Below are 18,274 nucleotides of genomic sequence, written 5' to 3' on the forward strand. Positions count from 1 at the left end.
CGACCCCATTTTCCCTCCGTTTCAGTTGAACTTGGACGGCAGATAAATGTCCTTCGCAGGGTGCAGCGGCTGGAGTTGGTGGCACGAAATCTGCGACATGAGCCCGGAGCTGCCCTGATTCCAAAACGTCAGCCTCTTCTGGTGGTTCCTGGTTTCTATAAGCTTCTGCGTTAGGGTAACCAATTCCAAAGTCTTCAAGGGCACGGCAGCATCCGCGTCTCTATGCCAGCGAAAGACATCGCACATGGCCGGGATCATGCCGCTGATACATGTAGACTCCCATGCACATGCAGATATCAAGTGCTTGACTCCTGTCTTGCATTCGAAAGACGCCGCGCCGAAATCCAGACCCGATGTGGCCGCCCCTGAGTGGCAACAGTCAAAGATGAGAAGGACGTTGCCGCCGGCTTCCATGATAACGTCTCTGATCGAAGCCCAGGTGAAGATACTGGGACTTGCTTCTCGACTAAATCAGATCAATGTGTCAGAATCTTGTTCCAAATGAGGCTTTAGCGTCAACTTGTCTCTGCCGATGTTGAAAGTAGTCTTAAGAGGCTGGGGAACACGGACCCATCAAAGGCAGGGCGGCGCCGGTAGTCATCAGAAGAGCCATATCCCGAGAAGACAAGCCCCAGGCTATGATCAGAGCCGCCATGTCCTGAGTAGACGAGAATGAGCAAGGAATCCGGTCCGGCCTTACGCACAAACTTGCGAACGCGCTGTTGGACACGGAGTTGAGACTGGCCGCTAGGGATCTTGAACCCCTCAATATCGTATCCACTCCCCCCAAACGCTTGCCAGATGGAGTCTTCTTCGGCCTTGATATCCTTGGCGGGAAGGTCAGTCTCGGCCCACGACATCATGAGCACATGGCCGCGCTTGCATTCCTTGGTTTCAAACGCAAGAGTAAACTGCTGTTCTTGATACCGCTCAAACTCGTTCCCGCGACGCCTAGAGATGGCCGAGGTTGTTGCATCTCCTAGGCCGCTTCGGAGCGTGATGACGTCGCCGTTACTCACGGTGTGTTCGGTGGTGGGATCCCGGAGTCGAGTTATTTCTCTGTCATGAAGGAAATGGTGTTGGTCTCCGCTTCGGACGCCTGTCCTTTGCGCAACGAGATCTCGAAGGTCGCTAAGTGTTGTGGATGGTCTAATCGTGATGGTTTCGGTCGGAGCATCACCATTAGACAGGAAGCTGAAATCCTCGCAGTCACTCTCGTCTGAAGTGCTTTGATCTGTGTCGTCCTCCTCCCCCAGGGTATCGTTGTCGGCAACCGCAAGGTTACCAATGAGCCTGCCTATTAGCCCGAGATCCATCTCGAACAATGCTTCTCAGTCGCTCTAAGTGAAGCAGGTGCAAGAATTGAAGGGTCCACGACGGCGCCGCCCGCTCATGTGCGTTTTACGTCCGTACGCATAACACCTGCCACCCGATCAGGCCCCCAATTGATCGCAATTTTCGCTCACCCTTGACCCTCACAGCTGCTTTTGGATTGAGCTCATACCACAGGCCAAGAAAGAGTCGGCAAGCATCGGATTCAGAGACCAATCGCATTCTTGTAACTTCATTTTTCAGCGTGGCAAATATCCCAAAAGTCACACTACTAGCAAGCCCGAGTGGTCTTGTTCAGCCCGTCCCGTGTCTCATAAATCCGCATTTTCTTAGCAAGTGGCTGAAGACGACTTCCTTCCAGTGGTCTACCTTTTCTTGGGGTTATCAGCCCACCACAAATGTTTTCCACCCATAGAATCGCATGGATAAACAGGACATTCTAAACTAGGTGCATACCTTGAATATGTCCGCTTTGGGCCGCGATGATGCGTCGCAACTTGCCCCGGATTCTCAAAGAATTCACTTCTGAAGATATTTTCATGTATACTATCCCACGCCTCATATATAGCGTCAGCTAAACGCCCTTTTGGCAAACGCTAGGCTTCAGGGTACCAGTCGTCTATATGTTCTTCATCTTGTCCCAGATGGCCTCGATTGGGTTTAAATCTGGGCTGCAAGGCGGCCAGCTAGGAGCCGGAATGCTGCGAAGAAGAATGTCATTTCTTGCCTCAATCTCATGGTGGCCAGGGACGCTATCGTGCTGGAATCGAAGACGCCGCTTTAACTGATGCCGTCCGTCTACCAGCGGCATAAAGTACCGATTCTTATTGGCTACAAATCTCATGATGCCCGTGTAGGCTGCGAAGCGAGACGGTTATTTACAATTATCAGCTCCTCCTTTCGGACGTGTTGGTGGCTGCAAAGCAGGTGGTCTGATGCGGTCATTCCATTCAGTTTATCTGTTCTGAGCAGGCATGTTTTCAACACTTTGCTCAACCGCTTGGAGACATTCCCCATCAGGCCACCACGGCGGGCCAGCCTACACGACATGCAGCAAAACATATGGGGAAGCCGGTACACGCTCTTAAATGGTCATCAGAGCCTTCTCTGCGGGATATTTGTTTGTCTATGCATTCTGATGCCTCCATGAACCGCACTGAAAACACGCCCTTTGATTCTGAACAAACCCGGATCGGGAATCTGCTCTCATGGTACTAGGCTGGTTCAACTCTCAATTACTGTGAAACAAAGACAGATTATAGCTGACACTTAGTTAGGCTCGGAGAAGCGACGATTACGGCTTCAAGATTCTACCAGGGCCGGAAAACCCTGACGCTGAGTGGGCCTCTCCAATCTTGGCTGATCCACGGGATGGTATACTGATGGTAGCAGAATTGTCTTTGTCCATGGGCTCAACGGCCATCAAGTAGCTTCATGGACAAGCGGGAAAACTACAGACCCCGCGAGCGTTTTCTAGCCCGAGAAGTTGTTGGCCGAAGACTGCCCAACCGCACGAATTCTAATGTACGGATATGATGCAACTCTATCTCTCTTCATGGCCGGACCTGGTCATCCAATTGACATCTTCCGGGCCGGCCAAAACCTCGTCAACTCTCTAGTTACCAAGAGACGGGCCGAAAACGGCCGAGACTGCGTAAGGCGACATGGTTGTCGAGATATGTCAGATCCTTCAAGCCACTGACTTGTAGCCATCAGATCGAGAGACCAATCATCTTCATTGCGCACTCTTTAGGAAGTCTAGTTATTAAGCAGGTAGGTGAGTCTAGGGCACAAGTCTGGTGAGATTCACATCGTCTTTTACAAACTGATCATCTCAGGCCATTATAGACTCGCTCTCAGATGTAAAAAAAGATCGCGCTTCAATAGCTCAATTCACAAGAGCAATCCTTATTACAATCCTAACACTAGCCTGTTGACAGTATCAGGTGGATACAACTAGTAATAGGATTAAAGTAGTTGTTTATTAGTAGTAGAGTAAGGTAGTTAAGTAGTGTTTATAAGATATAAATAAGAAGTGTATATTTAAGTATAGGGGTATAGTTATATTTAAATTAACTACTAGAGAGTTTTAAAAGATAAACTAGATATATAGTAGAGACTATAGTTTATATAGACATTTCTCTTCTAAGCTTTTCTTAAGATTAATAACTAATTTATTTAATCTTTAATATAAAATTATAATAAACTAATTATTAGTTTTATTAGTTTTTAATAAATTAGTAAGATTATTTTTTAATTTTATTAATCTTATTTTTATTAGTTTATAATTTTCTATAGTTTACTTTTTACTATTATATTTAATTACTTTAGTTTTTAAAATAATTAACTTATAATATAATATTTCCTTTTTTTTAGTTTTTATTTTTAAAGATTTATAAATAAATTATTTATTTATTAATTTCTTATTTTTATAAGTTTTCCTTTTCTAATTACTATTAATAATATTATTTTAATTAGTATATTAGATTATATTAAAAAATATTATATTTATAATTTAGTTTTTTTATAAAAAAAATAAAAAGTTAAAATTTTAATTAAATATATTATTTTTAAAAATAATAAAAATAATATATTATATTTATATTATTATTATTTAAAAAAGCTTTATAAGATTATTTAGGGTTTATCTTACTATAATTTTTATATTATTATTAAAATAACTTATAATAATATATTTATAATTTTTTTTTATAAATATTATCTTTTTTTTAGTTAGTTTTTTTATTTATAATATTAATATCTTTTTTATTTTTATAGTTTTTTAGATAATAATTAAAATTAAAAAAGTAAAGTTAGTAATTAAAAAGGCTAAAGAAGATCTAGTAGAGATTTTAAATTATTTAGTTTACTTTTATAATTAATAAAATTATTAAAGGAAAAAAATATATCTTTATTTAAGTAAAATATATAGGGGCTTATAAAGGAAGAAAATATTATATTTTTAGAAGAGTAGTAGCTAGTTAATAATATCTAATCTTTAGGTATATTTAATATAGTTAATTAAAACTTAATAGACTTAGATCTATTATTAATAGATCTTCGAGCTTTTTTAAATATTTTTAGTAAAATATAATAAAAAGTTACTAGCTTTCTATTAAATATTTAATAAGCTTTTAAATATTTTTATTATATTTAGAATTTTTCTATTTAACTAAATACTTAACTTTTTTATTATTATTATTTATTAAATTAAAAATTTTTTTAATATTTTAAATATCTTTTTTAAATTTAATTATAATAAACTTTTTTATAAAGATATATTAAGATAAAGTAATATAGCCTACTTAAAATACTATAAAAAATAAGAAAAGAAATAGTTAGTTAAGATAATTAAAAATAATTCCTATAAGAAGCTACTATAATTCTACTTATAGTATATTAGTATATAGGGCAACTAGTAGTAGCGCCGCTACATTACAGATCAGTAACACTATAAAAGTCTAGAGTACTATATATCTAATCTTTATTTATATATAAAAGGCTATAGTAGCCCTTATTTTATAAAATAGAACTTAAAAAGGATAATAGTATAGAAGAAGGTAAAGAATAGTATTATAATAGTAAGTAATTAGTTATTCTCTACTAGCTAGTAAGTTATTATAAAAGTTAATCTTTTATTATTTTTCTTTTAATAATATTTTTTCTTATTTTTAAGTTTTCTTTTTCTTCTCTTTAAATATAAAACTCTATAATATAGATTCTAACTAATTAATAACTTCTTAAATATCTTATTTAACTATTAGATTAATCTAATAACTATTAAAAGATTTCTCTTATATAGTATAGCTTTTAGCTATTACTAGTTATTCTAGTAGGTAAGTAATAGTCTTATTTATAATATTAGGTTATATTATTTAGCTCTAATAAATTAGAAGTCTAACTAGGATTTACTTAGTAAGTTTAAGAAGTTTTTTTTATAAGCTATAAGTATACTACTTATAAAATAAATTATTAAAAATATAATAAGAGAGCTAAGGGCTAAAGACCTTAGAAGATTAAGATAATAATAATAGCTAAGGGGAGTAAATATTAATCTGGATTAATAAGTTAGAAAGTAAATATCTTTATAAAGAGAGTTTTTATTAATTAACTAAAATTGTTAATTATAATTAAAAAACTCTATCCTAAGAGTAAGGGTTTAACTAAACTAGTATATACTAGTTTCTTATTATAAAAATAGATTATAGAAATTAAAAGTAAACTATTATAATTTATTAATTAATAATTAATAAGTTAAGAAAAAACTTTTCTATTAAAAATCTTTATTAGGATATTAATTATTTTCTTATTAAGATTTATTTTAATTATTAAATTAAAATAACTTATTTTTATTAGATATCTTTTCTACTATACTTAGCTATATTATAAAGTAAACTTTTTAAAAGATAAACTTAAAAACTTTTATAGAAAGAAGGGAAAGATAAAAAAATAAAAAGTATTTTCTATTACTTTTAATTATCTTTTATATTCTTATCTAACTACTTAAAAACTATATCCTTATTTAGAAAAGTTACCTTAATACTTATTTAATATATCTTCTTTATTAATTTTTTATTTAAAGGTTTTATATATAGATTTTTTATCTAATAAAAAGAAAACTATTTTAGATTTAGCTTTAAAAAGTAAAGATATTCTTATAAATAAAGGTTTCTATAGCTTTTTAAATTAGATAATAACTAAAGATAAAGTTTTAATCTTTAATAGAAATAATATTATTAAGTTTTTTAATAACTATAAAGATATTATCTATTATTATTATAGTAGGTTTACTAGTAAGTATATAATTTTCTATAAGGCTATTTATAAAGCTAATCTTAGTATTAAGTTTACTATCTAAGATATCTTTAATATTACTAAAAACTAGAAAGATATTAAGAAATAATTATTTAACTTATTCTAGTTTAATAATATTTTATAGCTTAGAAGCTATAAAAATAAATATATTAAATATTTAAAGAGGAAGGCTTTAAAGAACTAGACTAAGTTAAATTAATAGCTTTAAATTTAGAAAGTTCTAGCTAGTAAATATAAAAATATAATTATTATTAAAAAATAAAAATATTAAAATCTATAGATAGTACTTTTAAAAGATTATATTAACTATATTAAGATAGTTAAGTATTATATTAATACTAAACTAAAGGCTATAATTATAGATTAATTAGTTAAAATTATAATAGCTATTATAATTAAGGAAGTAGAAACTAATATATAAGACTAATATTATAATAGTAAAAAAGGGGACATTAGTAAAAAGGGGGATATTCTTAGGATTCCGCAAGTATAGGGGAGGTAAAAGAATATTATTCCTTGCCGTGGCCCAGGGCTATAGTTATTTCCTTTCTTTCCCTTTCTCCCGGGGGAGGAAGAAGAATAAGTTTCTTAAGTTCTTTAGTTATTCTAATTATTAGTTCTTCTCTTAATTTAACTTAGTTATTATTATCTCTTATAGATTATCTTATATAGTAACTCCGGATAATTCTTCTATTATTTTATATATAAGAGTGTCCCCTATTTAATACTCTCATAATCTTTAGCTTCCCCCTATTTAGAAGCTTCCTTTAGTTATAATACAGCCCTATTTCCCGTTAATCAACTATTTCCGACATCTATTTCTATTCCTACTAGAAGAACTATAACACTTCTTATAGGGACTATTCTAGACCTTTTTAATTAACTATTTCTTCTTATTTCTTATAGTATTTTAAGCAGGCTACACTACTCTGTCTTAATACTATTATAATATATTATATATAGTTTTAATTTAAAGAATAGATAATTAGTTAGTTTTAGTATAAGGGTTTAATCTTAAATAATTTATAATACTTTTACTTACTAAATATATTATTATTAAATTTCCTCCTAAACCTATTTTATAGTTAAAAAAACCTAAGATTAATAATAAGATAGATAAATTAATTAATAATATAGAAAAGCTTACTTTTTACTTTATATAAGAATATAATATAGATAATATTTATTACCTATTTTAATTTATATATTAAAAACTTAATTTTAATTTAGATATTAATATTATAATTAAAATTATAAATAAAATAAATATTAAATCTAAATAAATTTTAAATTATATAAGTTTATAGTCTATTATTAAAGATAAATTATTATTATTTTTAAATTTAATAAATAAAATTAAGATAAATATCTAGAGGTTTTAAGATTATAGCTTTACTACCTTATAAATAATAATATACTTTATATAGACTTTATTATAACTATATATACCTTTTATAATATCCTTAATAACTAAGCTTATAAAAGAATAATAAAGAAAATAGATTTCTCTATTCTAAATACTAAAATATAAATAGTTATTAGAGAATTTTATAAGAATATATATAAACTTTAAAATAAAGAGAAAGCTAGAAGCTTTATAAGAAATAGAAAGTAGCTAGTTCTTTTTAAAAAGGAATTTAAAATAGCTATAATAAACTTTATTAAAGCTTACTTATTTAAAGAAAATAATACTTTTTAATAGTAGTTTATTATAGAAGAGAATATTATAGGTCCCTTAAATAAAAAAGATCTTTATATTCTTATAATAGGAGTTTATAAGAAATAAAAAATAATTATTAAAAAACTATTTAAAAGCTCTTTTAAATAAAGATAAAAGCTAGAAATAGAATTACTAATTATTAATTAGTTAGTTTTTATAAAAGTAAACTTAGTAATTACTTTTATAAATAATAAAATAGTAAAATAACTATAATAACCTAACTCTTCTTAAATACTAGTTAAATCTACTATTATATAATAAATAATAGATAATATTATTAAGATATTAATTTAAAAATTAATCTCTTTTTTTAAAATTTAAAATCTAATATAATATAAGATTACTAATATACTTAAAGGAATTAAAACTTACTATCTTTCTAGTAAGCTAATTTTAAAAAAAGAAATTTAATAATAAAAAAAAAGAAACTAAGATCTAACTACTTATTATTTAGAAGTTATTTTTAACTTAGTAATTAATAATTTCTAATATATATTAGCTAATACTAATAATATACTAAACTTAAAATTTAACTAAGATAGAGACTAGGTATAAGATATCCTTAGAAATAGCTTTTTTTATATATAAATAATATCTATTATTATAAAAGATAATAATTAGTAAGATTTTATATTAAGGAATCTTAAAGCTTTTATATTAAATTTTTTTATTTTTAAAAATATTAGCTTAATTTAATAGTCTTTATATATCTAAATTAAGATTAAGATTAAGATAAATAAAGATATTATTAAAATAATAGATATTAAAGCTAAGCTTAATATAATCTATAAGAGCTATATAATAGCTAATAAGATTATATATAAATAGTTAAAAATAGTATATTAAGCCTTTAATAGAAGCTAGCTTTTTAAATTTTAAAAGTAAACTAATATAACTTTATAATTAAGAAAATATAAAATTAACTTTAAGGTTTTTATTATAAAAGACTTATAAGTTATAGTACCCTTATTATTTAAGATATTTTTTATCTATACTTTAAAATTTACTTTTAATTATAATAATAATAGTAAATTTATAAGAGGTAAAATAATTATAGGTAAAGCTTAGCTTATAATACTACTTTTTAACTTATTTACTTTTATTAGTAGAGAGGGAAATAAGATTAGGGAATCTTAGCTAAAAAAAGCTTTTTCTCTAATTACCTAATATTTCTATTTTCTAATTAAAGCTCTCTCCTACTAACTACTAAAACTACTAATACTTTCCTTTATAAACCCTTACTTTTTATTTCTATTTCTAATAGTATTACTATTAACTTTCTCCTAAGGGAATAATTAATTACTAAGATTTTATTTAATCTAGCTTAAAATACTTATTACTTTTTTATATAAATAGAAAGAAGAATATTAAATATTAAAATATAATTTAAATTTAAGCTTATTTATAATACTAAGATATAAGAAGATAAAGCTATAGCTATTTTAATAATTAATATTTTCTATAAAATAATAGGAAAGTTCTCTATAAAAATAGTTTTAAAGAAGATTAGAAAAAGAAAGGAAAAGTAAACTAAAGTAATTATAGATATCTAAACTTTATATAAATAAAAAGCTCTAAAAGTCTAGCTAGTAGATAATACCTTTCCTAATAGAAGTGCCCCTACTATTAATTTCTAGTAGAAGATAAAGGTATAAAATAAAGTAAAAGAATAACTATAAAAAATAAAATATAAAAAATTTATTATATTTTACTTTATTAAAATCCCTAGGGGAACTTAATTTATAAAAAAGTATTTAAAGAATATTATTAAGGGTATTATAGACTAAATAACTCCTAAAAAACTTACCTTATTTACTAAGATCCTCTATAATTAAGAAACTACTTTAGCTTAGGATTTTATAGAAATTAGCTTAATTAAGTTAGAAATAATATCTATTTAAGAAATATAAATAGAGCTCTATAAGATATAGTAATTACTATTAATTAGAATTCTACTAAAAATAATTAAAGCTTTTATTAATATTTTAAAAAATAAGATTATTAAAAATATTTTAAAGTAAAAATATAAAATATATTATAATTAGATCTTCTTTATAAAGAAGAAAGATAGTAGATTTTAACTAATTACTAATTATTAATTTTTAAACTAGTATATAATCTATAATACTTTTATCTCTCTAAATATTAAAAGATTTTTAAAGTTTATAGTATAATATATTATTCTCTTCCTAATTAACTTACTATCTAAATATAACTAAATTAAGCTTATACCTAAAAATAAGGACTTTACTACCTTTAAATTACCTATTAGTCTACTATAAATATATAAGCTACCTTAAAAAGCTATAAATTCTATTAAGTAATTTATAAAAGCTATTATAATAATATTATATAATTTATTACTTTATATTATTAAAGTTTATATTAATAATATAGTTATTAAAAGCTTTATAATAAAATATAATAATAAAATCTATCTTAATCTACTTAAAATATAAAGATTTATATATAAATACTTTTATAATATTAATATAATATTATTAAATTTTAAACTTATAGGAACTTATATTTTAAAAAAGAAGAGTTTATAAGTAATATTATCTTATATTATAGTTAGATATATATATAAAAGTAGAAAGTAATCTCTAGATAATTTTAAAATCTAAAAGATCTTTAAATAGCTATTATATTAAGTTATTAAAAAAGTATATAAATTCCTTAAGATAATTAGATTCTTTAAAATATAGATTATCTACTATATTTTAATTACTAAACCCCTAACTAGACTATTAAAGAAAAATACTTAATTTCTCTAGAAACCTAAATAATAGAAATTAATAAATACTTTAAAAAAAGTTTTTACTAATTAGCTAGTTTTATAAGTTTTAGATTATTTTAAAGATATTAAGGAGATTTACTTTACTATTAATAGAAGTCTAACTAGCTAAAATAGTATATTAATATAAATCTTTAAAGATAGTAAATATCTTATATAATATAAAAGTAGCTACTAGATAGAAATAGAAAAATAATATAACTAGATAAAAAGAGAAATATAAACTATCTTTACTATATTTTAATAACTTTACTACTATTTAACTAAAATAAAATTTATCTTAAAAACTAACTACTAAATACTAATCTACTAATTAAATAAAAGTTCTATAGATATCTTAAGTATAGTAATTAATAACTAGATTACCTATATTAGATTATTTAACTTTAAAGTATATTATATATAAAAGAAAGATAATAATATTATTAATATTCTATCTTATAAGCCTTCTAAGAAATTAGATCTATAGGAACTTAAAGAAGACTAAGACTTTAATAAATTTATTAAATAATATATTTTTTTTTTAGAAAAATCTTTATTACTTAATAAACTCTATTTAAAAAAATCTTTCTAGATTACTTAATTTCTTTTAATTCTTAAAAGTCTACTAAACCTTAATATATAAGACTATAGCTAATTTAGAATTAAATACCTAAAGTTTTATATTAATTATTATATTCTATAAGCCTAAATTATAAAAATACTTCCTAAATATAAAATAATAAATAATAATAATAAAAAAATAAAATCTATATAGATCTATATAATTTAATAAGCTATTAAAGCTAAGATATAATATACTAGCTAATTAGTTAATAGTATTATTAAAAAGGACTTTAAAGATAGGTTATAGATAAAGTTAAAGTTTATTTTAAATATTAATAATAAAATCTAAGATATTTTAAAAACCTAATACTTTTTACTATATTAAAATACCTATTTTATAAAGTCTTTATTAATATCCAATATATACTTTAAAATTAATCCTTCTAATATATTACTAAAGCCTACTATTATCTTACTAGATTTCTATAAGTAGAAATACTAGTAAAAAATAATATAAAATCTATATAAAAATAATTTTAATAAGATATTCTTAATATCTATAGCTAACTATTTAAAGTAATTATAAATAGTAATCTAGAAAATAAAATAGAATTTATAAAAAACTTAAAAAATAAAAGTATTAAAGTAATTCCCCTATTAGCTTATAATCTTTAAACTAATAAAATAATTAAATTAAAATACTCTACCTTAGCTAAAATCCTTACTAAGTCTAATATAAAGAAGTAAGCTAATATTCTTTCCTTTACTTAGATAATTAATAAAATTATAGTTTAAGCTTCTACTAGATATAGTCCCTTTTATCTTATTTTTAGATATAAACTAGTATTTCTAATTAAAGTTAAAGTCTTTACTTAGTAATTAGTTAAGTAAAATAAAATTAAAGAAATAGAAGACTTTATTATAGCTAGGACTAGATTACTATTATAAAAAAAAGAAGATATTATATTTATAATTAAAAAGATAACTTCCTTTAAAAAAAAAGCTTATAAATTAAACTAATAAGCTTAACTACTTTAAGTTTTAAAGTATTTTTCTATAAAAAGAGAACCTAATCCTTCTTTATAATAAAATTAGAGTATTTAATATATTAATAACTAGTAAGCTTAAATTATAATAAAGAAGATTATTTTAAATTTAAAAATTATATAAAGAAGGTAAGAATATATAATTAGAAGAGCTTAATAAGATATTAATTAGTAGCTTTTATCTATTATATAAAATTAAATACTTTTATATAACTTTAAATAATTAAATTATAATAGATAAAAATATAGAAAATAATTCTTAACTAGAAATACTTTATAATAAGAAGAAAACTACTAATTAATAATAAAAGACTATAATTTAGCTTTAGAAACTATAATTTTACTTAGAAAAATCTTATTATAAAATTAAAGTTGAATTTCTATAAGTCTAAAACTAAAATAAATATAAAGATTACTTTAATAAAACTAAATAATAATTTAAATTAAAAAAACTATTATAACTTATTTCTCTTTATTATAATCATCTATTTATTTCTTCTTTTATTATATTATATAATCTACTAGTAATATAAGTATTAAAATTAAGATATTATATTCTTTAAAGTCTATATATCTAAGATATTTTAATAATATAAAGAACTATCTTTAATATTTAATAACCTAGATCTACTACTTTTTATTTCCTTTTTAGCTTTTATTAAAGAACTTAATACCTATATCTAACTTATCTAAGTCTATAGTATTAGAAGACTCCCCTACCTTTAATAAGATATAGTAACTATATTATAGTATATATATAAAGAATATATAATTTAAGTAAGCTCTAAATTAGTAATTAGATAAAGATATATATTTATTAAATAGGTATAATAATAACTTATAAAAACTAAAAAAAGCTTACTAGAAATTAATACTATTATATCTATATATATAATATTTATAAGTAATTAGATTATACTAGCTATAAAAAGTAATTAATAGAGCTTTAGTTTTTTATAGCTTCTTATTTAATTATAAGTCTATATAGTAACTTTAAAATAACTTTATATTATAAGGAAAGAAGATTTTATTCTAGAATTTAAAAACTAGGTTACTAGTAAGGCTATAGTCTATAGCTATCCTTTTTAACTAATTTATTATTATAAAAATAATATTATTATAGTTCTTAAGGGATTTAAAGAAGTAATATAAAATATAATCCCTATTAAATACTAAAAGCTTTAATATTTATTTAATAAACTAAAAATCTTTATATTTATAAATATTAAAAACCTTAAAAATCTATAAAAAGTTAATAAGTAAAGAGTTATAATAATTATAAAGGACTTACTATCTAGTAAGCCTTAGTATTAGCTTTAAAGATTTCTTTATCTTTAAAAAATTTATCTAGGGGCTTAATATAAATATAATAATTCTTTAGTCTAAAGTTAGAAGAGAAGTCTAATTTAAGAGTAATATTCTTCTTATTTAGATTTTAATCTTATAATATTATAATAAAAATTAAAATAGTTATTATAAAAAAAGAAGAAAAAGAAAGTTTTAAAAAAGAAAAAGGGCTTTTAATTTTCTTTAAGTTTATAAAAATTAGAATTTAATAATTTAGAGAAAAAAAAGAAAAGTTAAACTAAAATAAATTATAAATAAAAGAGATAGCCTAAATCTAGTAGTTATAATTATAAATATTTCTAGTTAGAAGAAAATAAAGTTTATAAAGGAAAGTTTAAAAATAATAATAATTTCTAAAAATAAAAATAATAAAATAAATTATTAAACCTAACCTTCTAATTTACTACTATTCTAAAGACTTATAAAATACCTTTCCTCTTCTATTTAAACTATATTCCCTTCTTCTTTTACTATAATTAATTATTTTAATAGATTCTCTATTCCCTAATTAACTATTCTAACTATATATAAAATAAAAAAAACCTATCTCCTAACTAATATAATATTAATAATAACTTTTACTTACTATAAACTTTTTAATCTATAAAATAATCTTAATCTTATTTAATAAAATAAAAACTTATTAATTAATTAGTTTTTAATTACTATACTTCTTTTTAAAGTAATTAAATAAAATTTAAAAAAGTTTTTTAAATTTTCTATAGTTATTTTCTTACTAATATAAAATATTAACTATAATATTTTTATCTATCTAATCTAAATCCTATAAGTTTAAAAATATATCTATTATTAACTAAGGAATAGGAAATAATTAATTTTAAAATAAATTAACTTTCTATATTAATAAAAATACTAGCTAGTTAAAAAACTAGCTTAAGAAAATAGGTAATATTAACTTAGTTTTATAGAGATAATTAACTCCTTATACTACCTTAATAAAACCCTAGCTAGAAGGAAATAGCTAAACTAAGATAAAGTAAATATTAAATTTACTTTTATAATATTAAAACTACCTAATATAATTATCTTACTACTATACTACTAACTTAAGTTAGATAATCCCTTATATTTTATTAAAATCTAGTTTATTATTTAAAAAAAGAAAAGATAAAAGTAATATTAAGCTTTATAAATAAAAAAAGAAAATACTTATTAGATATAATATCTAATTATATACCTATACTTTAATAACCTTATTTACTAAATAATAATAATTTAAAATAAAAAGATATCTAAGTTATATTTATATAATATTCTTTATAACAAATAAGATATTAGGATTATAATTAATATAAAAATATAAATAAAAAGAAAATAGAAAGAAAGTAAATTAAATTAATTTATTATCATTTACTTTACTTAAATAATATAAAATAACTAAAAATATAACCTACTAGCTATTACTAATATATTTAACTTTTTCTAATCTCTATTAACTATTTTCTATATTTATAACTAGTTAAATTACTAGTATTCTATTTATAAAATAAATAATTAAATATTTAATAGATAAGACTATATAAAAAGAAGTAAATAGCTAAATAAGTTAGTTAATTACTAATAAGCTATAATCTATAATTTCTTTAGTAACTTAATTAATATTTTCTTTAATCTTTTCTATTTTTTAATAATTAGATTACTAGATAATATTTTAAAAGCTAGAATAGGAGACTAGTAATTTTTATAAAAAGAAAGATTTAATATTACTAAGTTTATCTTTAAAAAATTAAAAAAAGATATTAATATAATAAGAAAATAAATTAAATATTTAGAGAAGCTAAGAAAAATATTAAAAAACTAAGATATATCTCTTCTTTTTAAAAAATAGATTAAAATATTCCTACTAGCTTCTAGCTTTAAAGATAGGAAAATAATATTCTCTAATATAGAAAAAGCCTCTTAAGTATATAACCCTTACTAAATAGCTATAGATAGAGGTACTATATAGTAGCTCTTCCTATTCTTCTTTAGAAGTAATTTATAAAAATCCTATTTCTTAACTCTACCCCCTAAATACCCTATTTTTAAAAAGCCTCTTAGATTTCTCCCTATTTAAATACTCTTAAAGATAATTATCTCCTTTAAAAGGTTTAATATACCTACTAAATAATTATTATAGCTTATTAATATATTTAAATCTCTTACTTTTAACTCTAATACTTATAAAAAGAATAAGCTCCTATATTATAATCCTATACTTTTAAAACCTTCTAAACTAGCTAAGCCTCCTTAATCTCTAATTTCTAAACTTTAAACTAATTACCTAATTTACCTAATAAGTTATAAAAAAGTTCCTATAGCTAAAAAAGAGAAATAGACTTTAAAAGCTTTATTAAAATCCCTTAAGCCTTCTTCTAGATTTTTATTATATTAAATATAAAAACTTAAAAAATAATTACTTTTTTATTAATTATAATAGATTAAAAAGTAATTTTAATCTTAATCTACTTCTATTTAATCAAGATTACTATAGTAAATATAAGACTATAAGTAAAAAAAGTTTTATAATTAAGAAATAGGAAAGGTTTTTACTCCTATAATAATAAATATATATATAAAGTTAATATAAACTATACTTAAAAGAAGAGCCTAGGAGAAATATAAGAAGATTAGTAAGTAAAAGGACTAATTAATTAGCTATTTTATTATAATATTTTTTATTTCTTAAAATATAATATTTCTATTTATTATTTCTAAAGCTTTACTATTATTAAGTTTCCTATATCTTTTCTTTTTAATAAAATTCTACTTATAGTAAATTTTAAAAGAAAAAATATATTAATATATAAAGTAACTAGTAGTAGTATTACTATATTATAGATTAGTAATACTATAAAAATCTAGAGTACTATATATTTAATCTTTACTTATATATAAAAAGCTATAGTAGCTTTTATTTTATAAAATAAAACTTAAGAAAGATAGTAGTATAAAAAAAAATAAAAAGTAATATTATAGTAGTAAATAATTAGTTATTTTCTACTAACTAGTAAATTATTATAAAAGTTAATCTTTTACTATTTTTCTCTTAATAATACTTTTTCTTATTTTTAAATTTCCTTCTTCTTCCCTTTAAATATAAAACTCTATAATATAGATTTTAACTAATTAATAATTTCTTAAATACCCTACTTAACTATTAGACTAATCTAATAACTATTAGAAAATTTCTCTCTTATAATATAGCTTTTAACTACTACTAGTTATTCTAGTAGGTAAGTAGTAGTCCTATTTATAATATTAAATTATATTACTTAGCTTTAATAAAATAGTTATTACTAAAAGAGAAAAAAGAAAGAGTTTTAAAGAAGAAAAGGGTTTTTAATTTTCTTTAAGTTTATAAAAATTAGAGTTTAATAATTTAGAAAAAAGGAAGAAAAATTAAACTAAAATAAATTATAAGTAAAAAAAATAATTTAAATCTAGTAATTATAATTATAGATATTTTTAATTATAAGAAAATAAAGTTTATAAAGAAAAACTTAAAGATAATAATAATTTTTAAAATAAAAATAATAAAATAAATTATTAAATCTAATCTTCTAATTTACTATTATTTTAAAAACTTATAAAATACTCTTTCTTCTCTACTTAAATTATATTCTTTTTTTCCTTTATTATAACTAATTATTTTAATAGATTTTTTATTCCCTAATTAACTATTTTAATTATATATAAAATAAAAAAACTTTACTTTTCTAATTAATATAATATTAATATTAACCTTTACTTACTATAAACTCTTTAATTTATAAAATAACTTTAATCTTACTTAATAAAATAAAAACTTATTAATTAATTAGTTTCTAATTACTATACTTCCTTTAAAAATAATTAAATAAAATTTAAAAAAGTTTCCTAAATCTTCTATAGCTATTTTCCTACTAATATAAAATATTAACTATAATATTTTTTATCTATTTAGTTTAAATCCTATAAGTTTAAAAATATATCTACTACTAATTAAAAAATAAAAAATAATTAGTTTTAAAGTAAATTAACTTTTTATATTAGTAAAAATATTAATTAATTAAAAAACTAATATAAAAAAATAAATAATATTAACTTAGTTTTATAAAGATAGTTAATTCCTTATACTACTTTAATAAAACTTTAGCTAGAAAGATATAGCTAAATTAAGATAAAGTAAATATTAGATTTACTTTTATAATATTAAGACTATCTAATATAATTATTTTATTATTATATTACTAATTTAAACTAGATAATCTTTTATATTTTACTAAAATCTAATTTATTATTTAAAAAGGAAAAAAGTAAAAGTAATATTAAGCTTTATAAATAGAAAAGGAAAATACTTATTAAATATAATATCTAATTATATACTTATACTTTAATAATTCTACTTATTAGATAATAATAATTTAGAATAAAAAGATATCTAAATTATATTTATATAATATTCTTTATAATAAATAGGATATTAAAATTATAATTAATATAAAAGTATAAATAGAAAAAAGATAAAAAGAAAGTAAATTAGATTAATTTATTATTATTTACTTTATTTAGATAGTATAAAGTAGCTAGGAGTATAGTTTACTAGTTATTATTAATATATTTAACTTTTTTTAATTTTTATTAATTATATTCTATATTTATAATTAGTTAGATTATTAATATTTTATT

General features: G+C 22.2%; 1 protein-coding gene across 1 annotated transcript; it reads right to left on the reverse strand.

The window, feature by feature from the left end:
- Nucleotides 1-21: 21 nt before the first annotated feature.
- SAPIO_CDS6632 (uncharacterized protein) lies at nucleotides 22-1,316 on the reverse strand (the record flags this gene model as incomplete). The annotated part of the gene is made up of 2 exons (XM_016788683.1): nucleotides 22-466; nucleotides 571-1,316. 2 exons carry the CDS (start codon nucleotides 1,314-1,316, stop codon nucleotides 22-24), a joined length of 1,191 nt encoding a protein of 396 aa, XP_016641727.1.
- Between the last annotated feature and the right edge of the window lie 16,958 nt (nucleotides 1,317-18,274).

The sequence above is a fragment of the Scedosporium apiospermum genome (assembly GCF_000732125.1).
Source record: "Scedosporium apiospermum strain IHEM 14462 chromosome Unknown SEQ_SAPIO_0105, whole genome shotgun sequence".
Taxonomy (NCBI): Eukaryota; Fungi; Ascomycota; class Sordariomycetes; order Microascales; family Microascaceae; genus Scedosporium; species Scedosporium apiospermum.